General features: G+C 40.9%; 1 protein-coding gene across 4 annotated transcripts; it reads left to right on the top strand.

Moving 5' to 3' along the window:
* Positions 1-1,448: 1,448 nt before the first annotated feature.
* On the top strand, positions 1,449-25,308 carry TERF2 (telomeric repeat binding factor 2). 4 transcript variants are annotated; one of them, XM_044760719.2, is made up of 10 exons: positions 1,449-1,859; positions 1,966-2,061; positions 2,723-2,853; positions 12,110-12,196; positions 13,292-13,438; positions 15,172-15,278; positions 16,572-16,964; positions 21,576-21,661; positions 23,263-23,306; positions 23,981-25,308. In XM_044760719.2, exons 1-10 carry the CDS (start codon positions 1,481-1,483, stop codon positions 24,137-24,139), a joined length of 1,629 nt encoding a protein of 542 aa, XP_044616654.2. In that variant the 5' UTR covers positions 1,449-1,480; the 3' UTR covers positions 24,140-25,308. The 4 variants fall into 4 exon arrangements, with proteins under 4 accessions (XP_044616654.2, XP_070356866.1, XP_070356865.1 ...); XM_070500763.1 differs by having other exon boundaries at positions 1,453-1,859; positions 23,266-23,306; XM_070500765.1 differs by lacking the exons at positions 12,110-12,196; positions 13,292-13,438 and having other exon boundaries at positions 23,266-23,306.
* The last annotated feature ends 74 nt before the right edge of the window (positions 25,309-25,382 follow it).

Below are 25,382 nucleotides of genomic sequence, written 5' to 3'. Positions count from 1 at the left end.
GCAGGGGATTAAACCCAGCCCAGAAAGTCAAGAAGAGGTGAAATGTCTCTTAAATGAAACTTAAAGGACAAGCAGGATTTAGTTAGGCTGGAATGGACAAATGAAGGCTCCAGGCTGATTGAGTAGCAGGTGAAAAGGAAATGATAGAAGTTGCAGTGCACACACACAGGGGAACACAAAATGAGACTGGTAAACAGGTGACGCTTTCAGGCTTTAAAAGTCATGTTAATGGGCCTACGCAGCATAGTGGTTAAGTTCACACACTTGCTTCTGGCCTGGAGTTCCCCAATTCGGGTCCCCAGTGCAGACCTACACACCACTCATCAAGCCATCCTGTGTTGGCACTCCACATACAAAACAGAGGAGGATTGGCACAGATGTTAGGTCAGTGACAATCTTCCTCAAGCAAAAAGAGGCAGATGGGCAACATGTGTTAGCTCAGGGCCAAGCTTCCTCACCAAAAGAAAAAAAAAAAAGAAAGAAAAAAGTCATGTTAAGGAGCTTGCACCTTGTTCAAAAGCCAAAGGGAATTGCCAAAGAGTGATGAGTGAAATGTTTTGATATGTGTTCTACTGTGTATCCTTCCACTCAGTAATTCCACTTTAAGGAAATTATACTAAGGAAATTATGAACTTGTGCAACAATACAGCTAAAGGATGTTTTTAATATTGAGATTGTCCACAATTACAAAATTTTGAAGTAACCTAAACACCTTACAGTAGCAGTTTAGATAAAGAAAACTTTAGTTCATTCATATACTGGAATGCTATGTAGCTGCTAAAGATACTGTAGAAGAAGTATTTAAGGGCATGGAAAGATGTTCATTACATGTTAAATGAAAAGTGAACGTTATATAAAATATAGTATAATCCCATTTTTTGTAAATAAATAAATATATATATACACACACAATAGGCATACAAAAGGCATTGGAAGGCTATAAACCTAAATGTCTATTTTTTCATGTGGGACTATGGGTGATTTAAACGTTAATCTTTTGCTTATTTTCTTCTAATTGTTCTCCAACAAAATGTGTTATTTTTGTAATTTAAAAAATTATATGTCTTACATGTCTAGACGTTTCTGGGGTACTGGCCATATTCCATTTCTTGACCTCGACTGGGTTAACATTTGCCTTTCTTTAAATCATTTGTTACAAGGTAAATTTGTTTAATGAACTTTCCTCTATGTATATTACATTTCATAGTTTTGAAAGTGTTTAATAAGCTGCACGTATTTATTTTCAATATCTTATACATAGTTCCGCGTCTCTGTAAGCACAGTGTTCCACAATTTCGGAGCAAAGTTGACACCTGACTGCAAACTCCGGTTGGTTTACCGCCTGAGCAGCGTGGACTTCAAACCCCAGCAGGCATTGCGGCCGGCACAGGGGGAACTACGGAGTCCGAGACGGGGGCCAGGACCCTACGGTCCTTTCCCTCCCAGAAGCCCGCGGGCGGCTCGGAACGCCGTCCGTATCATGGCCGCTGGAGCCGGGACGGCGAGCCCCGCTTCCGGCCCGGGCGTCGTGCGTGACCCGGGGGCGTCACAGTCGAGGAAGCGGCCTGGCCGGGAGGGCGGGGAGGGCGCGCGGCGATCGGACGCGATGGCGGGAGGAGGCGGGAGCAGCGACGGCAGCCGGCGGGCGGCAGGCCGGCGGGCGTCCCGCAGCGGCGGGCGGGCTCGGCGGGGGCGCCAGGAGCCGGGGCTGGGGGGTGCCGCGGAGCGGGGCGCGGGGGAGGCACGGCTGGAGGAGGCGGTGAACCGCTGGGTGCTCAAGTTCTACTTCCACGAGGCGCTGCGGGCCTTTCGGGGTAGCCGGTACGGGGACTTCAGGCAGATCCGAGACATCATGCAGGGTGAGGGCCGGCCGGGGAAAGGAGGCTGGGGCGCCTGGAGGGGTATCTGTGGGGCCCGGGTGTCGGGGCTGGGGGTCGCCGGGCCAACGATGTCTTCTTTTCCTAGCTTTGCTTGTCAGGCCCTTGGGGAAGGAACATACCGTGTCCCGGCTGCTGCGGGTTATGCAGTGTCTGTCGCGCATTGAAGAAGGGGAAAATTTAGGTATGGCTATTTTTGTGTTCTTCTCTGGGCTTACTTATTTAGGGCTAGTCGTTGTTTTCAAACTTATATCCGGAACTGAAGGATTCGGGGTTAAGGTGCGCTACTGTGTTTGGGTCACAGTGCTCTTTTTCCTTCTAGGATGCGTGTATTCTCTGGCTCTAGTTTTCTCCGGTTAAGATTCTCTTGGCTGCTTTTCTATGTTTTTTATTTCCTCCCACCTGTTTCTTACTCGCCCCAACTTTGCTGCTGTCTAAAGTGAGTTATGTTAAGATGGCCATCTTTTCCCCCATAGTAGAATGTTTTCAGAGTATGAGCACATTTTTTTTTCTGAATCGAACTTGACAGCTGACTAGCAAAACTGTCTTCAGTTTCTGGCCGCTTATATCTGAGGAGGATGTGTGTATCCTGAAATTTGAGATGCAATGCATGTGTTGATAATTTTTTACCTGTCTTGAAAATTGTTAAAAGATAGTCACTTCAAATTCACTGATTTGAATTTGGACCCTTAACATGTTTGTAAGCCTGTAGCCAGTGTCAGCAAGTTTAATGCAAATCTTACTATATTTGCGTGTTTTTTTCCGATAAATATGTGTATTTTTGGATATCACTTTTCTGTTCCTTAGAAAATAGCTTAAAGTGAAAACTGTGCTCTTTGTTCTAGACTGTTCCTTTGATATGGAGGCTGAGCTCACACCACTGGAATCAGCTATCAATGTGCTGGAGATGATTAAAACGGAATTTACACTGACAGAGGCAGTGGTCGAATCCAGTAGAAAACTGGTCAAGGAGGCTGTAAGGCTCTATTTTTATTTCTTTTTTGTTTTAACAAAAATCAGAGATCTTTGAGGATATAATGCTTATCTTTCCTGTGTAGGGTGGAGGAAAAACAAGGATGGAGAGAGCACAAGTGAGCACACTCAAACACATGCACACACATAGATATTATCTCTATAGGCGACCCCTTCCCAACCCAGGCTCCGAAAGAAAGAACTGTTCATGGCAGTTGCTCAGCTTTTGTGATTTTGGTGGTCTTCCTTGTGGCCGTGGCACGAGTGGCCACAGTACACAGCAAATGGGTTGGCATTGCAGGCTGACATTTTGGTGGTGGTTATACCATTCAGGAGCATCCTGAAAGGGCTAGAAGTAACTGGCTTAGGGTTTGGTCACCCTTGTTTATAATAAACGGAGAATAGCTGGGGCCTCAGGCAATATGGAACTGACTTTGAGCTATTTCGTGCAATTGTTTGCAGAAAGAAAGGCTTAGGGAACATTCCCTTTGAACAAACAGAATCAAACGTGCCGGGATAATCAGCTGGTTAGAAAAACAGTAATGGTTTTTCTAAGAAAAAAGCTGGTAGAGTGTGTAAAAGTTTGGGGCTGTGACTTTGTAATGGCTCAGTTCAGGGAATAAGTTCAAGGAGTAGAACTTCTTTGTACTTAAAACATGGAAGTGGCCAAGGGAACCAGTCAGAAAAAGCTTTGTCTTCTCTGATAACCAAGGCTACGGGTGTGGAAGTCTTGGTGGGGGAAAGTAAGGAAACTGGTAAGGAAAGAAAAGGAGGGGAACTCAGGTGGGGGCGATAAAAGCTTCCTTATTAGCAAGGAAGACTTTCTGTCCCTTGGCTGTGCGCTGAGTCCTCAGGTCCCCTGTTAAAAAACCACCTGTGTGTGTGAGGTGCAGATGTTTTATTTATTCAGTTAAGGACCTTGGGCAGGAACTACTTTTGGTCTTGCAAAGAATGCTTAGAGAGGAATAATTCCAAGAATAGGCTTAGTATAGGTAAATCAGGTTTGTGTTGGAGGGAAAATGCCAGAAAAGATATATTAGCAAGGGAGGAGAAACCCATGCCTCCTTTGAAAAGAGCTAAGGATCTTTTGAATGGGAAGAAATGGTCCCAGTTTACAGTGATTCATGTAACTCTTGATTGAGAAATGCAGCTCCTTCAGAACACAAGGGCTATAGATTTGTCTTCTGGCCCCTCTTTTGAAATCGTCTTTGTGGGCTTTCATCTTTCAGCTGTATATTTATTATTTTATTATTATTACTCAAGTTCATAGATCTTTTGCTTGGGGGCTTCATTAGGAAAAGTCTATTAGCAAAATCTAAATTCCCTTAAAATAGTCAACCATTTTCTTACGTTGACTCCCTTCAGCTTTTCCATTTTCTACCAGGTACCAGATCTCTTTTTATACTTAGTCTATTACTGTTAGTGCTGTGTAACAAATTACCCCAAAACTTAGCAGTGTAAAACAATAAATATTACCTCTCAGTTTCCAACAGTCAGGAATCTGGTAGTAGTTTAGCTGAGTATTTCTGGCTTGAGTTGAGATTATAGTCTGGCTCATGAGATTACAGTCAAGTTGTCTGCTAGAGTTGCAGTCATCTCAAGAGTCAGCTGGGGCTGAAGGATCTGCTCCCGTGTGTACTCACATAGTTGTTAGTCGGACTCACTTTCTCACTGGCTGTTGACTGCAGACTTCTGCTCCTTACCTCCCCATAGGGCTGCTTACAACATGGTAGCTGCTTCCCCTAAAGCAAGGGATCCAGGAGATCAAGAGCCCAAGACAGAAGCCACAGTCTTTTATAACCTAATCTCAGAAGTGACATATCATCACTTCTGCCATATGCTATTGGTCACACAGACCAGACCCACTCTGGATTAGTGTGTGGAATGGGACTGTGCAGGAGGTTGGGATCATAGGGGGCCATCTTAGAGGCTGGCTACCACAATTACTTTGATCTCCTAGTTATTAAATGATATATCACTTGTCTCTTCAATTTTTTTTTTTAATTTCTCGTTTATAGAGTCAGAATCTGCTAATGGTCATCTTTGGGAAAATACCTTGGGGTACCTAGGCTCGATGAGAGTTTTTGATGCATTTTAAGCTTTGTAAAGTGTCACAATAACTTATTTAAAAGTATATTAAATTTCTTCTTAAGTTTATCAAATAAGGTATTTGTTAAGTTAGAACTTCTCATTGTGTGGTCTGGGGATCTCTGCGGGTCTTCAGGCCCCTTTCAAGAGTCAAAACTATTTTCGTAACAATGCCAGAATGTTAGTTGACTTTTCATTGCATTGACATTTGCACTGATGGTGCAAAGGCAATGATGGGTAAAATTGCTGGCGCCTGAGCGTGACCAAGACAGTGGTAAACTGTACTAGTAGTTATTGTATTCTTCATCGCCACGTGCTTGCAGTTAAAAAAAAAAAGCTAGTTTCAATTAAGAATGTCTTTGATAATTGATGAAGCTTTAGTAAAAATGATTACTTTTATTAAATCTAGACCCTTGAGCAAACATCTTTTTCAGTATTTTGTGTGACAAAATAGGAGGTTTGCCTAAAGCATTTCTGCTGCATACCAAAACATGATGGTTGTTTTCAGGAAAAGCACTTGTGTGATTATTGGAGTTGCATGCTGATCTACCTGCTTCTTTAGTGGAATACCATTTTACTTGAAAGAACTGACAAACTGGTTATTCATACATGGGTATTTGGTACTCACGTTCGTGAGAAAGAGCACAGTGAGCTTGTCCCTTCAAAGAAAATAGTTGACGGTATTTGTTGTCAGCGATAAAATTCAAGCTTTCAAGTGAGAATTAGAATTTTTGAAAACTTGTATTCATGTGCTTGATAGCTTCCCAATACTTAGACTTTTCTGATAAGATGATGTGGTATTAACAACTGTGATTTTAAAAAGATTTTTAATGAATGTATCAACAGTTGGAAGATCTGTATAACTCAGTGAATCAATATTTTCCAAATGATCAGTGCATTATATTACAAAATCATTCGTGGATAAAAGATCCATTTAAAGTGCCAGATAAACTAACAGATTTTAATGTAATAGAAGATGAAAAGTTCACTTGCCAAAGTTTGGCCTAGAGTCAAGAATATCCACAATTTTCTGAAAGTGCTTATTAAAATACTCCTCCCTTTTCCACCTTCCTATCTGTGTGAGGCTGGATTTCTTAAAATACCTCAACCAAAACAACATATCGCAACAGAGTGAATGCAGAAGCAGATAAGATTCCATCTTTCTTCTATTAAACCAGATATTAAGGAGATTTGCAAAAATGTAAAACAGTGCCACCCTTCTCATTAAACTTTTGTCTTAGAAAATATAGTAATTTTTCATAAAGATATGTTATTTATGTTAACCTGTAATGAGTTTATTTCTTAATTAATAAATATTTTAAAATTTTCTCAGTTTTATATTTCTAATATGGTAATATAACCCACATAAACAAAAGTCTTTGGGGTCCTCATTAACATTAAAGAGTATAAAGGAATCCTGAGACCAGAAAGTTCCAGAACTGCTTCTGTAAGCTGTTAATGATATTGAGACTACATTTGGTATTATGTGGTATCTCTCTTTGTAGAAGATTCCTTGGCTGGATTTCTGTCGAGACCAGGAGAACAACATGTATGGCATGTGCTTGGAGGAGAATTTACTTGTTGCTTTTTCCTGTGCAGCATTCTCCCCTGCACCTTAGGTAGCAGCACATTGATTTTCTTTGGGGGCTGGTGCATCAGACACTCTCTCTTAGAACTTTAATTCTTGAAACAAAAGGCTTTGTCAAGGCTTTATGAGCATTCTTGCTTCTCATAACAGCCTGGTTTCTTCCTGAGTTTGCTTCTTTAGCCTTTCTTCATTTCTGTGGGTTTTGGTTTTCTCTTCCTATATACTTTCTGGCATTTCCCCCAACATAAACCTATCTTACTTCTTTTGAAAATCTATGCTTGGAATTTCCTTTTTTGTTTAAGTTAGCCAGAGACCATTGTTATTGCTTACACCCTAAGAACCTTAACAGATACAGAAGAGAAGAAATTATACTTATTTCTGAAAACTCTCAAGTGAAAAGCAATGGGTCGTCTCTTAAAAGAAACCTTCCAGGAAATTAATACATAGTTTTAAAAGATAAGTTCAGAGCACCAACTTTGGAGGCAGACTTTCAACTTAGATTTTGAAAGCATTCACATTTCTTTTCTTGTTTCACAAATTAAATATAGTAGGCCCTGTGTTCCAGTTCTGGAAAAGATAAAGTAAGCATACTTTCTTCTGTGTCTCCTGAGGCAAGTATAAGTCCTAGACAGAATGAGTGGAGAACTATCTGAAGACTCAGAAATGTAAGTGGTAGTAAGCAGATGGGGAAGAAGACCAGAATTTGAAAGTCCACCAAACTGGTGATGAGTAGTTTACCATTTTTTCCCTCTCCAATATTGCCTGGCTTGGACTTGAGGGCTCCTGAAACCTGGAAGTGCACTCCAGGTATAAATAGAAAGAACTCCAAGAGAGGCTCTTCTCTGGTCTGGGCAGCAGGAAAGGGATCTCCTAAGGGTCAGAGAGGGTGAGAGAGATCTGAGGTCTTTTTTTCTTTTCTCCCTTTCTCCTGTCACAGCACCCAGGCAATACTACACTGGTGGCAGCAGGGCAGGCACCTAAAACTGAAAGAAGAGAACCCTTTCTCTTTAGCAGTGGAGCTATGATCCCCAGAACCTGGAGCAAATTCCATTGCTTTTTTAACTGTCTGTCCTCCTGCTTAGCCCTGAATGCAGACACAGTTAGTGTGTGGCAGAGTGGGGAAACTAAAGCCAAGGAATGCAAGGCTGGTTTGATATTTGAAAATCAATCAATATAATCCACCCTATTAGTCTAAAGAAGAAAAAAATGATCATATTAATTGACGCAAAAAAAGCATTTAACAAAATTCAACATTCGTTCATGATAAAAAAAAAAAAAGAAACACGCAGCAAACTAGGTATAGAAGGGAACTTCCTCAACTTGATAAAAGGCATCTACAAAAAAGCTACAGTTGACATCATACTTAATGATGGAGGATGGAATGCTCTGTTCTTAAGATCCCAAACAAGGCAAGGATGTCCATTCTCACCACTTCGGTTCTACATCATACTGGAAGACATAGCCAATGCAGTAGGTCAAGAAAAAGAAATAAAAAGCAACAGATTGGAAAGGAAGGAATAAAACTGTCTCTATGTGCAGAAGACATGACTTTCTATGTAGAAAATCCCATGGGGGCCATCCCCAGTGGCCTAGTGGTTAAATTTGGTGTGCTCCACTTTGGTGGCCCAGGTTCAGTTCCCAGCATGGACCTGCACTACCTGTCTGTCAGTGGCCATGCTGTGGTGGTGGCTCACATACAAAAAGAGGAAGATTGGCAACAGATGTTAGCTCAAGGTGAACCTTCCTTGCAAAAAAAAGAAAAAGAAAAAGAAAAGAAAATCCCACACGATATACCAAAAACGCTATAATTAAGTTTAATAAGATTGCAGGATACAAGAGCAACACACAAAAACTAATCATATTTCCATAACTAGCAGTGAATGATGTGAAATGAAATTACCAAAAAAGTGCCATTTGTAATAGCTCCAAAAAAGAAATACTTAAGTATAAGTCTAGCAAACCCGTGTACAATCTGAGTATGGAAAAATACAAAAGGCTGATGAAAGAAATCAAGACCTAATAAAGGAAATTAAAAAGACATACCATGTTCATGGATTGGAAGACTTAATATAGTTAAGATGTCCATTCTCTCCATTTGATCCACAGATTTAATATAATTCCAGTCACAATCTCAGTAGGATTTTCTGTAGATACAGACTGATTCTAAAATACATATGGTAAGGCAAAGGAACTAAGATAACCAAAACAATTTTGTAAAAGACGAACAACTTACATGACTCCAATTTTAAGAATTACTATAAAGCTACAGTATGCAGGACTATAGACGTAGATTAGTGGAACAGAAGAGAATCCAGAAATAAACCCACAAATATGACATTGATTTTTGACAAAAATGTAAAGGCAATTCAATGGAAAAAGCTATTCAATAAAAAAAAGATAGTCTTCAACAAATGGTATTGAAACAATAGGATGTCCATATGCAAAAAATGAACCTTGACCTAAAATTCATCTTACACAATATTAAATCAAAATTGATCATAATCTAAGTGTAAACTGTAAAGCTATAAAACTTGTCGAAAACATGAAAGAAAAATCTTCATGTCCAGCACTTAGGCAAAAAGTTCTTAGATATGACACTAAAAGCACTATCCATAAGAGGAAAAATTGATAAATTAGACTTCATCAAAACCTAATACTTTTGGGGCCGGCCCTGTGGCCGAGTGGTTAAGTTCACGCACACCACTTCGGCAGCCCAGGGTTTCGCTGGTTCAGATCCTGGGCGCAGACATGGTCGTCAAGCCATGCTGAGGAGGCATCCTGCATGCCACAACTAGAAGGACCCACAACTAAAAACACAACTATGTACCAGGTGGCTTTGGGGAGAAAAAGGAAAAATAAAATCTTAAAAAAAAATGAAAATAAACCTTATTACTTTTATTCTGAGAAAACCACTGCTAAGAGAATGAAAAGACCAGCTGTAGACTGGGAGAAAATATTTGCAAATCACCTATCTGACAAATGACTTATATCCAAAATATATAAAGAACTCTCAAAAGAAAACAAACACCCTGTTTAAAAAGTGGGCAAAAGTCTCAACAAAGAGGATATACAGATGGCAAATAAACACATGACAAGATGCTCAACATATTTAGTCAATAGGGGAAAACAAATTAAAACCACAGTGAACACTAGGACCTACTAGTAGAATGGATAAACTTTAAAAAATACTAACGCAACAAGCACTAGCGAGGATGTGTAACAACTGGAACTCTCATACGTTGCTGATAGGAATGCAAAATGGTATAGCCACTTAGGAAAACAGTTTGGCCATTTGTTACAAAGTTATGCATACATTTTCCATATGACCCAGCAATCCCACTGCTGCATATTTACCTTAGAGAAATGGAAAGTTATGTTCACACCAAAACCTGTTAGGAACGTCTTAGCATCTCTCTTCATAATCACCCCAAATTGCAGATGACCCAAATGTCCTTCAGTGGGTGAATAAACAAACTGTATATTCACACAATGGAATACTGCTCAGCAATAAGAAAGAAGGAACTATTGATAATGCAACAGAGACGGACCCCAAAGACCTTATACTGAGGGAAAGAAGCCAGTCTCAAGGCTACATCCTTTATAAAATAAGTGCTACATACTGCATGGTTCCATCTAAATGACATTCTTGAAGAGACCAAACAGTGAAAAGATCAGTGGTTGCCAGGGGTCAGGGCTGGGAGAGGAGGTGACTACAGAGGGGCAGCATGAGAGAGGCTTTTTGGATCCACGGCTTTTGTGTCCTCATTGTGGTGGTTACAGGAGTCAACACGTGTGTTGAAACTCAGAACAGTACACCAAAAAAAAGTTAATTTTGTTGTATGCAAATTAAGTAAAATTTAAAAGCATAATAGAGGGGCCGGCCAGGTGGCACAGCCGTTCAGTGTGCACGTTCTGCTTCTCAGTGGCCTGGGGTTTGCTGGTTCAGATCCCGGCTGCAGACATGGCACCACTTGGCATGGCATGCTGTGGTAGGTGTCCCACGTATAAAGTAGAGGAAGATGAGCACGATGTTAGCTCAAGGCCAGTCTTCCTCAGCGAAAAGAGAAGGATTGGCAGCAGTTAGCTCAGGGCTAATCTTCCTCAGAAAATAAAACAAAATAAAAAAACATAATAGGACCTAAATGTTTGATAGAAAGTAAAACCTTTGGGGGCCGGCCCAGTGGTGTAGCGGTTAAGTTCACACGCTCTGCTTTGGCATCCTGGGGTTCACCAGTTCAGATCCTGGGTGCGAACTTACACACTGCTCATCAAGCCATGCTGTGGCAGCATCCCACATACAAAATAGAGGAAGATTGGCATGGATGTTAGCTCAGGGACAATCTTTCTCACCAAAAAGAAAAAAAGTAAAACCTTTGTATTCTTCAAGAAAGTAGGTATAGTCTTAGGTATAGTTTTTCTACTGAAAATGATGTAAAAGTGAATATGGTCATCTAATTAAAATGAAAAGACTTACTTTGTACTTTGCCTGGGCAGCAAGAACTTTCAGTTGTGCCTGCTATTCAACAGCATTTGACACCAGTTTCCTTTGTCCTGTGTGGCTGTGCTCAGCACGCTGAGGTCAGAATCATCAGAGATTAGTGCTTACCGAATTCCCTTCCTCTTCCTCCTTTTCTCGGTCTTTTTCTCCTTAAGTTCTTCCCTGTGAAGACTGAAAATATCTACAGACCAGTTTTTCTTCCTTCCCTTTTTTGAGTGTGAGATATGTTTCTTCTGCCTCTCTTTGAGACAGGATTTAAGGTAGCTGTTTTATCCTGTTAGATAACACCAAAAGTGCTCCCACTTTTTCCCTGGCTTTTCTAATTTTTAAAGACGTACAAGTTTTTTAAATATCCATTTTAATTTTCCATCACTGTTCTCCCTCTACGTATATTCTCTTTGGGTTTCTTTACCAAAGGACTCTTCTTTCTCCCTGTTGTTGATGAGACTTTCTCATCCTACCTGAAACTTTGTCCTCTTCCTTTGCTGCCTGTGGATGCACTGGGTTTGTTCGTCTCAGAAATTCCCTGCACACTTTATCTGGTTGTCAGCTGGGGTTTACAGCAGTGAGAGGCTGTGTTGGTTCTCCTACAGAACTGGCCTCAGGCCCTTCCTGACTGAAAGCAGCAGGACTCTGCGGTCAGCAAATTGATTTTTTTCCCCACAGTATATCCTCCCCTTTCTGCCCCCATTACATCAAAGCTTGTGCATCTAAAAAGAGCAGAACCAGTTGTTCTGGGGACCTGGAATGACTCCTGTCCATTTTGCCTTTCCTTAGAAGGCCCTATTCAAATTGGGTAAATGGTCTGTAATCCAGCAGATCAGATTTTGCTGTTACCAGCTTTTTAAAAAAAAATCCAAAGTAATGTCAAAAATCTACCCTATCAACTGAAAGAGAGCTTACAGTTGTTCATAATGCTTAAACAATAATTGTTAGTTTTTAAGGATGGGAATTTGATGGAATCTGAAAAGTTCTTGGGTAAATAAGACTTAGTTTTGCTTTTTAGTAGTTTATTTTGATATTCGATATTCTGATTGCATCTGTCATCACTGTAACAGTTAAAAAGGTTTTCTTCCTCTTTCGTAGGCTGTCATTATTTGTATCAAAAACAAAGAATTTGAAAAGGCTTCAAAAATTTTGAAAAAACATATGTCCAAGGACCCCACAACTCAGGTAAATTTGATTATTTTTTTGTTCCCATGACTTAAATCCATCTCATTGTTTTTTGTGGGGAAACAGGGAAAGGGTTCCTTGTCAGGAATGTTATCTAAATATTCACCTTTAAATATTCAGCACCTTTAGCACGTTGTCTTACTGGATAACTTAGTGTTAGATTGGCTTTTCAAAATTTATTTTTCATTAGATTTACATAAATCATTTACTTGCTCATTTCTGTCTGGTTCGTGACAGAACTTGATTTAGGCTATCAGCACCAGGTATCAAGCTTCTAATTTTTTTTTTGTAACACTTTGTAACACTTCTGACTTTATGTACATAAATGCTGATCCTGCAGACTTGAGAATCTGCCTTGGTGAAAACTTAACTCCTCTATTTTCTGGTGTCAAAAGCTCTGTTGGCACCCTGCTTTCATTGTTTTTTCCTTTATAAGTCTAAATTTTAGTTTTTGAAAAGGTAATACGTGTACATAATGTAAAATTCAAAAGGTACAACAAAAGAGCTTAGTGAAAACTCTCTCCCATCGCTGACTCAGCCATCTCATTCCTCTCCTCAGAGGCAACCAGTGTTGTTTCCTTTTATCCTTTCAGCGATATTCTATGCATTGCATATGCGAGCAGATAAGTGTGTGTCTGTGTGTGTCTGTGTGTGTACAGACCTACACTCATGTCCATTCTTCCTGTTCTGCCCATATACGTATGTGAGCAGAGTCTACACACTAATTTCAGCATTTGGTAAATTGCTTTTTTCACTTCATGTATCTTGGAGACCATTCTATATTAGTACATAAGGAGCTTCTTTATCTTTTTTGTTTTATTTTTTTGAAAGTTTAAAAATCTTTTTGTAAATGTATAAAGGTACTTTAGATCCTAAGTTCTTCATCCTTTTTTTTATAGCTGCATAGTAACCCATTGTGGCTGATCCATAATTTATCGGTCTGTTCTTTGTGGTAGGCTTCCCTTCCTATATATGGAGCAGTGATTTTCACTGCCAGCATTAGGAAAGTTCTGATAGTGTTGTCTCAACTCATCATCATTGAATTTTTACTAGAGTTCTCCTTTCTCATGTTGCAAATATTGGTCCTTTGTGTAGAAGCTGAGAAATGATCTCCTGAACATTATCCGTGAAAAGAACTTGGCCCACCCTGTTATCCAGAACTTTTCCTACGAGACCTTCCAGCAGAAGATGCTGCGCTTCTTAGAGAGTCACCTGGATGACACAGAGCCCTACCTCCTCACGGTGGGCCTTGGCCTTCTGTTCACATAACCATGATGTGACCTTAAGGATGTGCAAGCAATTAGGAAAGGACAGCTGTTTTTAGAAGTGAAAAGAGTAAATGTCTGGAAAAGACTTTGAATTATATACACTATCTTCCTTAATTAAATGTCTTATATATACAGAAGCAGAAATACTGGCAGAGACAAATGGAACATACCTGATCTGACCTCCCATTTTTACCTTCTCTACATGTGATTAATCTCTTCTGGTTGAAGTAGAACATTCTCTTACAATTGATGGTGGTTCTCAAAGGAGGTGAAATTTGAATTAAGTTTGAGAGGAAGAGAGGTTTGGTAGATATAGTCTAATGGGGTTGTTAACAGGAAGAAGGCATAACTGGAGGAAAGCTGTGTCTGGAAGTATGATAAGGCAAAAGAGGCCAAGTGAAGATATTCTTTAATTGGATCAAAGAGAGAAGCATAAAGAATGGAAGCAATGAGGCTCAAGACTGCATGTGGAAGAATTAGAACCCAGTCTGTCCTAGAAGGTGGACTATGATAAAGGAAAATTTAGTGAGAAGGTTTTTTTTTTTTTAAACTAGGATTTTGAGAGTGTTGAAAATATACTATCTCCTAACAGTGGATCTGCAAGGCCCATATTAGGATAGTGTCAATGATCCTAGCAGTCATTTCGCAAATCTCAAATTATTTATAAAGCAGATAGTTTGGAATATTCAGGGAGCAAGTATCAGGATACTTGAGCCTGCCCTAGGATCCTTTCCTTTGTATTTCAGGTAACTGGAAAATAACCTGCCACTGTTTCTGGATGACGATAGAACTCTCAGCTCTTAAGATAGTGCTCGTTAGAGATAGACCTATCTGAAACAGTGATACTGGACTGATTGGGAATGTATAAAACTTCAATCATAGGGAGACAGGTGAGCAGTTGGAGTTAGAGCAAGATTGGCTTATCCAGGGCTTTATGTGGTATAAGTAAGGATTTTTAAAGAGTTGTTAATAGGCAAAACATTGTGGAAACAATCCATAAAAAATTCCATACACAGTGGCCAGCCCAGTGGCGAGCGGTTAAGTTGGCACGTTCCACTTCTTGGCGGCCTGGGGTTCGCTGGTTTGGATCCCGGGTGTGGACATGGCACTGCTTGGCAAAAAGCCATGCTGTGGTAGGCGTCCCACGTATAAAGTAGAGGACGATGGGCATGAATGTTAGCTCAGGGCCAGTCTTCCTCAGCAAAAAGAGGAGGATTGGCGGTAGTTAGCTCAAGGCTCATCTTCCAAAAAAAAAAAAAATTCTATACACAAACAAAAAGACAGTAATCAAAACATTCATTATCCTAAGTTTGATTTTTATACCTGACCCTATAGGTATATTTGGGATTCAGAACCTAGATTAGGGATGAAATTGGAAGGATGGAAGAGGAGATACAAAGTAAAATCATGTAATTATTTGTTGTCCAAAAGGCTAAAGAATTGTTGCAATTTCGAGATAGCACCACTCCAACTTGAGTTCTCCTTTAGTATAGAAACCTGTGAGCCATTTTTTGAGGCAGGAAAGAAGAGAGGAATTTGAGGTAATTCTTGTAAGTTCTCTCTCTTTTTATGTCCTCCTCTAGTTTATGCCTAGATTGGATTTGTAAGTGAACATGTTTGCATATTGAGTATGTTCATGGTGAAAGAAGCAGAGAATTAATGAAATTCTGTGAATTCCTCTTCCTGATGACATTCTTCCTTTCTCAGATGGCCAAAAAGGCTTTGAAATCTGAGTCTGCTGCCTCAACTACAGTGAAGGAAGATAAACAGCCAGCACCAGAGCCTGTAGAAAAGCCACACAGAGAACCCGCAAGGTGAGAGGGATGCCCTTTTGTGATCCTGGGTGAAACACTGGGGTGGTCTTTTAGAAACATAGTCTCCTATTTAGAGCAGGATTAGTTAGCTCCTCCTGGTGATCTGACCTCCTGACGTGTTACTGGGTTACTTGTACAAGGCCCTAGGGGAGTTACAGAGCACAGCCTAGGAAAATGAGAATATTGAAGATGGGATGTCGCATCCCTGACGGAAGTTCCTGACTGACTATTCCTGAAAGGTTCTTTCCTCTGTGTCTCTCTCCTTGCCTCGCTCATATCTACCCAGTACATCCTGGTGGATATCTGATCTTTTAATACAGTGTTCAGTCTTGTGAATCAGATTCCCAAGACCAGTTGCTAAAGCAGGGGTCACAAGTTCAGATGCCTTTGGGGGCCTGGTGGGAAATGTAAAGGAGCAAAGTGGGTCTAGGATACAGTTGAGAGCATGGGACTGTGAACCAGAGAGGGCGTGCTTTTCAGTTTTGTGTAGTTGTAGCTATGTGAGAATGTCCAAGGTGCCCAATCTTCAGTTCAAATTTTTGTGTGAGACGTCTAAATTTTTTTTTCTGAGATTTCTCAATTTTTGAATGTTGGCAGTTAGTCCAATTAAAAAAAAAACTTGCATAGCTTATGGGTTGGGCCTGCAGGCTGCCAGTTCGCCCTCTCCTAACAGTTTTTACTTAAAGCATACTAGCTATTCCAAATGATACATGAACTTAACTTTATTTTTAAAAGGCAGTTTCTCATTTTTCCAAGACTTTTCTTACTCTGAGAATTCTCAAGATCCCATTTATAAGTGTAGTATAGGAGAAAGAGGCAGAATGGATACCAGTATTTTACTTCTCTCACATGAGGGTTGGACTAGGACAGCTGGAAGAAGAACTTAGACTTCAAGGTGAGACTGCTGGATTATCAGTTAGTTGTCCAGATGGACTTGTAGTTGTTAGGCACTATACAGAGTTCTTCCATAACGGAAAGCATTGCTTTAGTCCAGGCAGACCAAATGGTTAGACAGCCCCCAGGCTAGAAGTCTGGAGGGAGTATCATTGGCCCTAGCTCCTTTAAGATTCTCTTACTTGGAGTTTGAATTCCATAGTTCAACTTATAGATCATATTTAAAGCCTCTACTTACACTTAGAAAGGGAAGCCCTTATAAATAAAGGTTATATCAAGCAACCTCTCTCTCTTTTTTAACGAAGAGTCCTGAACTTGAGGAGCTCTCTAATTTGAAGCTTCACGCTTGAAGCTTCAGCAGTGGTGAAACTGGTCTTTGTATGTTTGCTTTATTTGTAGGCAGCTACGGAATACTCCAACCACCATTGGAATTATGACTCTGAAAGCAGCTTTCAAGACTCTATCCAGTGCACAAGATTCTGAGGCAGCCTTCTCAAAACTGGACCAGAAAGATCTGGTACTTCCTAATCAAGTGTCCCCACCATCACCGGCCCTCAAAAACAAGAGACCGAGAAAAGATGAAAACGAAAGTTCAGCCCCAGCTGAGGGTGAGGGTGGCTCTGAACTGCAGCCCAAGAACAAGCGCATGACAATAAGCAGATTGGTTTTGGAGGAGGACAGCCAGAGTACTGAGCCAAGTGCAGGCCTCGACTCCTCCCGGGAGCTTGATCCAGCGTCACCATCCAAGCCCACCGTTCTCAACCAATCCCTCCCTGGAGAGAAGAATCCCAAGTATGAAGACCTTCTTTGTAGCAGTTTTGGGGCTGGTTGGTGGTCCTGGTTGCGCCTGGTATTGCATCTGTGAAGGAAGTTAACTTTCAGCTAAGTTACTCACCACCAAGTCTTGCTCAGACTGCTAGAATGTGACTCAGGAGTGGGGAGTGACGACATAGCCATCCCTGCCAGTTCTCACGTGCCACACTGGGGCTTCTGGGCATTGCTCTAGGGCATGAGTGAGGATGGAAGGGTTTCAAAGCCTCCTGCTCATCGCTGCTTTCATTTTTAGCAAGCTTCTGAGTACCATGACTACTGAATATTAGTCTTGTTTGTCACAAGAAATTTGAATTGGGCCACCTTATCCTTTGGTCCTTAAAAGAGATTTATGAATACTTATAGTTTTGCACCTTCTATGACCATTTAAGACGGCAAATTCAGTAAATATTTACTACTCTCTCACACTCTGCTAGGTTCTATGGGGCAGTGATTAGAATGCTTTCATTTTGTTCCCGTCATGACCCCCAACCTGGCTTTCCAGTTTTGCTACCTTTTGTGCTCTCTTATGGATCCTTCCTCCAGGCAAACTGCTCTGCTTGCTCTGTCTGGGACACGCTGTGTTTGGTTTTTACTACTGTATTCTTGCTTCCTCTCATTCCCCATGGTTGGACTATCACCCCTCCATCATTGCTTGTCAGAATCCCCTCCACCCTTCAAAGGGAAGAGAAGCTGATGTTGACCAAGTACTTTCCGTGGGCAAGCACTTTCACGTACTATCTCCTTAAATCTCTGCACTCCTCATTCTGTGAGTGATATATTGTCCCCATTTTATAGATGAGGAAGATTATTAACTTGCCTGAAATCACACAGCTGTAAAGTGGCAAATTTGGGCTTTGGGATTTTTAATCCTAGTCAGTCTTGACACAAAAGTCTGTGGCCTGTACACTGTGTACACCAAGCTGCCCCTTAAAATTCTGCCTCCGTGAATCTCCAGTGGTCACCCTGCTGTAAGTGATTACCTCACTGGTCTCCCAAAGCCATTGCCATCTCTATTACTCCTCTCTCTTGTAGTTGTTTGGGGACCTGTGCTCTGGCATGCATGTGCTAGGTGCCCTGAGGGGCTGTGGTATCTGATAAGTGATTTATACTCGGGCAGAAATCTGCACTATATCCACCACTACCTGCATTCAGAAGTGAGTGAATCATTGGGCAAACAGATGCAGCTCAAGACATTTTTATTCTCATTTGATACATGATCTCGTTTACTCCTTGCAGCAATCCTGTGAAGTGTAGGTATTGCTCCATGAACAGATGAGGAAATAGGAGAGAGGGCATGATTAAAGTGGTTTTATAAATGGGAGGATTTGTGAAGGTTTCAAACATATCTACCTCTCTCATGTGTCAAGGGTATGAAGTACGATGGGTACTCTAAAGCAGAGTTTGGCAAACCAAAGCCCTGGGCTAAATCTGCCTGCTGCCTGTTTTTGTAAATAAAGTTTTATTGGAACACAGCCACACCCATCATTTACGTATTGTCTATGGCTGCTTTTGAGGCTACATTAAGTTGAGTAGTTGCAACAGAGACAGTAAGCTCTACAAAACCAAAGATTCTATGTGGCTCTTACAGAAGAAAGGGATCCCATGACCCTGGCTCTAAAGGAAGTTTGTGTGAGGTGCCCTGGGAATTCCAGAGAAGACCTGAGCCTGCTCAGCAGAGCTGTGGGTGGAACAAACCTTGCAGAGGAGCAAATGTTGAGCTGGCTTGAAGGATGAGTAGGAGGTCATCAAGCATGAGCTGGGGGGTTCTAGGCAGTGGGAACCCCTTGCATAAAGGCAGGAGAAAGTCTGGTATGCTTTGAAAAACGTCATGTGGTCTGTATGACAGGAGAATACAATGCACAGAGAGGATGAAGGAAGAAAAGTCTGGATGGGTAGATGGGCCAGATCTTGAGTTCCTATTGTATTCTTCAGACAGAGGTTCTCAAGCTGGGCTTCATATCACAATTACCTGTGGGATGTTTAAGAAAATATATATTCCCAGGCCCCTGGCTATGAATTAGAAGGGGCAGGGGAATGCTCTGTAATCTGCTTTTCTAACTATGCCCCAGATAATTCTAATACAACTAATCTGAAGGCCTGATGAGGGCTTTTGAACAGGCACTGAGGGAAAGGAGAGGAGGAGCGTGGCTGGAGGCTGCTGCCAGGTGAGCAGTCAGGACCTGGGGGAAGCTGGGCCAGTGGAATTAGAGGAGGGGAAGGCAGGATTAGGGTGTATCACCTGAGGCAGGGCTACGACTACTAGATTTTTTTATCCCCCATGGCACTTGGTACAGAACAGATGCTTACCGGATATTTATTAACCAAATAAAATAATACTTGTTTCTTTCAACTTAAGGAGTCATATCCAAAACTTCTATAGAAGGCCAGCAAAAGGTTAACATTTTAGGCTTTATGGGCCACTTGCGTCTCTGTTGCATATTCTTGTTTTCACAATGCTTTGAAAATGTGAAAACCATTCTTAGCTCAAGGGCAGTACAAAAACCAGCAGCCACAGGTGTAGTTTGCTGACCCCTCTAGACCATCCAACCCCTCTAGACCATTCATTGCTCAAGTTCTCACCTCACCAGTGAGGAGCGCAAGGACCAGGAAGTGACCTGACTTGCCCAGGACTGCAGAGCCACCTAGCAGTTGAGATGAGGACCCAGATCTCAGGCCCTTCCCCATCATGAGAAATGAGGAAGCACCAGAACATTTGTCCACATAATAAATGCTGAGTTCAGAGGAGGAGCGGGAGGTGACCAGAGGGATCTGGGAAGACTGTCTGCAGGAAGAGTGAACAGCTACTCGGGTGAAAATGCTGGACCAGAGGTTAAAACCAATGTTATCCCAGCACTGGGATGAGAGAGAAAACTTCAACTGTAATCCTGTGTAACTTTTGTTTATAAATAGTAAGTAATGCAGTTAATATCCTGAGAAGGAAAAACCTTAAGTAATTTTTTTTCACTCTGTCTCAAGCAAATTAATTATTCTCATGAATAACATTTTTGGAGAGATCCAATTTAAAAAGAAAGGAAAGGAAATAGTTCACCATTTGTCTCAGCCACTTAGGTAATGTCACAGAACACTTAGGGAACTCAAGGAATTCTTTTCAAGTCTTTGCACTTATTAAGCAAATTGCTTTCATTACTCATTTGCAAAATACCCAGACAGCCTTAAAAATAAATTTCTTTTCATAGGGGGGAAGGCGACAGAAGTTTGTCTCTACTCTCTTGGTCAAGTTTTACAGGTCATTTTGATCTATGTAAATTCTTCAAAATTTAATTCAGATACTTTCCATGTTTGTTTTGTAAAAAATGTTATAATTCTGAGGTCAGATTTGTGCTCTGTTCCCAGGGCAGTCATATTATCAAGCAGGTAAACACAGTCAAAGTTGATTAGAAAAGACTGCCTATAATTTTCATTTAAATTATTTAATAATTTGGGCTTGGGGTTATATTTCAGCATTGGGACTGTTTTTGGTTGCACCCAAATACCTAACATTTCATGTTCACAGGAAGGATTCTTGTTTGCTCACCACCCTAATCTTTGAGGGTATAATTCCTTTGCAGCTCTTTGATAATCCCCTTATTAAGCTAATATTTCTGCAGCTCCCCTTAGGGCTCGTGTTACAGTGCTAGGTGTTTGGCATAGACAAATGAAGATACAGGCCCCGCCTTCAAGATGCTTATGGTTAGGGGTATTTTATGAAATGGCTGTTTAATGAGTGGAAGCCCTAGCCCAAAGGCAGAGGAGCTGGGCTTTTCCTGTGTTTTGGGGCCAGTAGTTAAGGCAGGCTTGTTGACAATGGTGGCCTTGAAAGATGGATAGGATTTCAGCTGGCAGAGAAGCAAATCCCATGCAGAGGGAACAGTAAATACAGAGGCAGGAAAGTACAGAGTTTGCAGGAGAAAGGAGGAGCAGAGGGTGTGGCTCTGCTGTTTGTGTGGGTGTGGGTATGATGGGGATGGTGGTGGGGAGAGGAGGCACTCACTGGTGGCAAGAAATTGACTGGGTCTAGACTGGAGGATCTTGATTTCCCCATACAGGCGTCTAGGCAGTGAGAAACCATCACAGAATAGAGGAGGGATGTGGTAATTTCAGGACAATTGTTCAGATGGCTTTCGAAGGGGAAGGGGCTGGGGCAGAGACTCCAGTTAAGAGGCTAGTGTAATACTGGTGAAAGGTACCATGGGCTTGGACTAGGGGAATGGGGAGGGAAAGGAGAGCCGTCCAGAGACAGGAATAGGGCATATCTGTGAAGGGAGTTTGCAGCTTCTGGTTGAAGAATGCTCACACCTTAAGAGTCAAAACTAAACCAAACAAACAAAAAACAGGAAAATGAACAGATTTTGAGGGAGATGGTGATGTATTACAGTGCTGAGTTTGAGGGATGGTCCTGCAGCCTAGAGGATGTTGACATGGAGATGCCTGGCCAAGTCAGGATTTGGGAGTTGTGTGTAGGTGAAATCTTGAATGTGGTCACAGCAGAACAGAGAGGCATACAGGGCGGTGAGTAAGCCAAGGACAGAAAATGGGATGACCCAGGATGAATTTGTCTTACACCTTGTCCTCTCATTGATCTCCTCTTAGAGTACCCAAAGGCAAGTGGAACAGCTCTAATGGGGTTGAAGAAAAAGACACTTGGGTGGAAGAGGATGAACTGTTTCCAGTTCAGGGTAAGCTAGGAGATTCTCTTTGGTCTCTCCTTGATGCTTGCTGAAGTGTAGATGCATGTTACTATCACATTTGTGTTCCAGAAACTGCTTGTCTCCAAACTAGAAAAAGTTTAATAAGTTCTTCATTGTGATTCATCAGGAATCAGTTTTATGTCCTTTCGCATTAAACAATGGAGACTGTCAAAGCAGCACTTTATATTTAAAGAAAATTCCTGGTTTTGTTTTAATAAATGATATATTTAATTGCCGTTGATATTCTTCCTAAAGTCTTTTAATTAGAAGAGGTAGAAGTGGTTATTCCTTGCATTTCTTGTATAAGTAAAAACTCTCTTACCAGTTTCTATATATAAATGTATTTTTCTAAGATAAGAAACTTTGCTTTTCCATAATTAATACTAAACTTCATAGCATTTGCATTAGAATCTCTCACATCACATATTTTGCATTCTAATGGAAATATCTAAGTGCTAAACTTTAGTTTTGGAGATTATTCTGTAGACTTTTTGTGACGTAGCAACACCAGTAATCCTCTGCCAGTCTGAAAGGTTTTGTCCTTAAAAAGTAGCTTCATTGGCAAAAACATAGTTGGCAAGATCAAGATCACACAGGAAATGGTGGAAGTAACAGAAAATCAATAAAAGTGGCATTTAATATTTAAAACCAACAGGATATGGAAGTCCTAGAAAACACCCACTTCCAGTGTAGTCCAGATTTGTCAGATTTACAAATCTGCTTCCACTATAGTATGAAATACTTCATAATTTAAAAATAGTACTCTCCTGTAAGTGTCCCTTTTCCTGAGCCCCCTCCTCCATTGTCAGGAAGCATTGCTGCGACAGCATCTGGTAAGGCAGACACTCGAGCAAGTTTTATGTTTATGCAACTTTGCCTTTTCTTGCAGCTTTTTAACTGGCTCTCGTTGGCTTGCAATGGCATTCATGTCTTTTATACTTGTATAACCTCCTGTAGCCTTCTGGTCCTTTAAAAAATTATTTTGGTCCATGTTTTTTGAGGCCTAATCTCTTTCCATATGGTGAGGGGTGGAGTTTGAGCAGATCTCGCATGTCTGTCAGAGTAGGAAGCGATAATTATTATCCCGTTCTTTTTTTTAAGGAATTAAACCAAATTTTACTTCTATAAAATGATCAGGGATTTGAAAATTCTGGCATACAACAGTAAAACTGTGTTATTTCAAAGCAGTAGTTAGCAAGGGGTTATAAAGCAGAAATTTTCTATATGTACACACACCTCCATATATACACTTATGTGTGTATATTAGGGTTTTAAATACCACAGTCCCTCAGTAATTTTAGAAAATGATATTGGTTTTCCTAAGGAGCCTGAAATCCATCACTAACCAACATTTATTGAATGCCTATTTGTAAAGTATTTGCTTTGTACAGATTCTCATGGGCTGAAATGATTGGTATCCCCAAAACAAAGGACAAAAACAAATTAATCCTTTAACAATGTCTTTTCTTTTCTCAAAGTTTGTGAAATTTGAATCAGGTTTTCCCTTTCGGGACATTCTATGTCTTTTTCTTGTGGTTTGTGCAGACAAAGGTGAACTCTGAAATGAGTCTACTTTTAATGTTTTCCAGCAGCACCAGATGAAGAGAGTGCAACCAGTATAACAAAAAAGCAGGTAATTTAGAATTCTCTCTTCGGATCTTTTCTGGCTGTATGGGTAGCACAGAGGTGAAATAAGTGCCCACATCTCCTGGGCAGAGACTACCCATGCACACGGTAAAAAATTGTTTGCGATTTTCAGATAACCTAAACTAAAAGTAACGATTAGAGGCCAGCCCTGGGGCCGAGTGCTTAAGTTCGCGCGCTCTGCTTCAGCGGCCCAGGGTTTGGCCAGTTTGAATCCTGGGCACCGGCATGGCACCGCTCATCAAGCCATGCTGAGGCAGTGTCCCACATAGCACAACTAGAAGGACACACAACTAAAAAAAATACACACCTATGTACGGGGGGCTTTGGGAGAAAAAGGAAAAAAGAAAAAGTAATGGTTATTCTCTGGAAGAATAATCTAAGAGGACAGAAACTTGGCACATTTTCCCACCCATGAACAACACGTTTGAAGTTTTGAATACAGAAATGATTATTAGTTGAGGATGAAATCTCTGGACATTGAAAATTATTAAATGTCCAAATTCACAGTGTTAACTTATTATCTATCTTATGTTTTGAAAATATAAACCATTTTGGGTTCCGATTATTCTTCTAGGATTCTTGAGTTTACCTCTTCACTATATGAAAATGTAAATAAGTGGAGAGACAGGTTGTAAGAAATCTTTTGGTTTTCTATTGCAGAAGTGGACTGTAGAAGAAAGCGAATGGGTCAAGGCTGGAGTGCAGAAATATGGGGAAGGAAACTGGGCTGCCATTTCTAAAAATTACCCATTTGTTAACCGAACAGCTGTGATGATTAAGGATCGCTGGCGGACCATGAAAAGACTTGGCATGAACTGAAACAGGCTTTCATTTCCACAGAATTCACAGGAGCACGGTTCCTAATAATAGCCCCTGATAGTCTGCTGTTTCTTTCAGAAGCTGGGCTGGGAGGAGAATTTTGGGCATCCTCCTCCGACATGGGAAAGGTCCCAGTTTCACTTCATCGCTGTTGGAGATCGTGGAGCTGAGAAACAAAGCCAAGTCCACCCCATGTCCTTGGCAGAGATGACAGGCACGTAGCTTGTACAGTGCCAGAATATCATTAGTATTTCCCTTCTTTAGTGGTTTGCTTGAATTTAAATCCCCGGTAATCAGTAGAACCTTCTCCTAGGAAATGGTGGAGTCTGTTAGGAGCCACTTATGACTCCATGACCTGTTAAAACCAGCAACATGAGCATTATTTGGAGTGAACTTGTTCCAGGTAAAGCTTTGGCCTTCTGATGCAAATGCAAAGGAACTTCGTCTGTCATGAGCCCAGGTTGCCAAGAGACCAGTCCTGGTGGAATCAGAGTCCCTTAAAGACTTCAGCCAGTTGTGACATCAACACCTATACCTGACTGCCTTGGCATTTGCTCTTAATATTTGCTGGGCTATGTAGGCAGGTTTAACCTCCACTTCTCATGTGGTTGAACCAGTGTGTTTTTTGGTAAAATGGTGATTGTAGATAAGCTTAGCCCCTCCCTCCATCTTCTCTTCCCAATTCCCTTCCTTATGCTGGACTTTTAAAGCCTAAAAAAATTCTGATTGAATATAAATGCCTAATTCCATTCTTTGTGAAATGGTTGCTTCCGCCTGATTCCCTAATTGTGCTGTGTTAGTGTCTTGCACTGGAATTCAACATTCCCTTCTCCTTTTGTACTGTGTTGTGCTTGCTGTCTCTCTCTGACATCCTTAAAGACTCTTTTTAGCAAAAAAAATTTCAGTAAAGTGTTTTCTGTAACCGTTTTTTAAAATGAGTACTAATTATTGTCCATAACTTGTAGCATTCTTCATTAAAGTCTTGCTTCTCTCAAATTTAAGTAGCTGTTTAATTGCAGCAGAGCATATATGAACAGATGCAGGTAGCAAAATGTTGAACAAGCTTTGCTGAACCATATTGACTATGTTAAGAAGCTGATGTCAAACTGTATTGGATGTTATAATCCTTGGAATACGTGTCGAACAGAGATGTGGAAATTTCCTCTTAATTTGTCCATTTCTTCATATAACATACTTCTGGGGACAGAAACAATCCCCCTTTCTCACTTTTGAGTGAGTGAAA

Source organism: Equus asinus, chromosome 28 (assembly GCF_041296235.1).
Source record: "Equus asinus isolate D_3611 breed Donkey chromosome 28, EquAss-T2T_v2, whole genome shotgun sequence".
NCBI classification, from domain to species: domain Eukaryota; kingdom Metazoa; phylum Chordata; class Mammalia; order Perissodactyla; family Equidae; genus Equus; species Equus asinus.
Note: the sequence above shows the minus strand (reverse complement) of the source record. Positions and strands in the feature narration are given on the sequence as shown.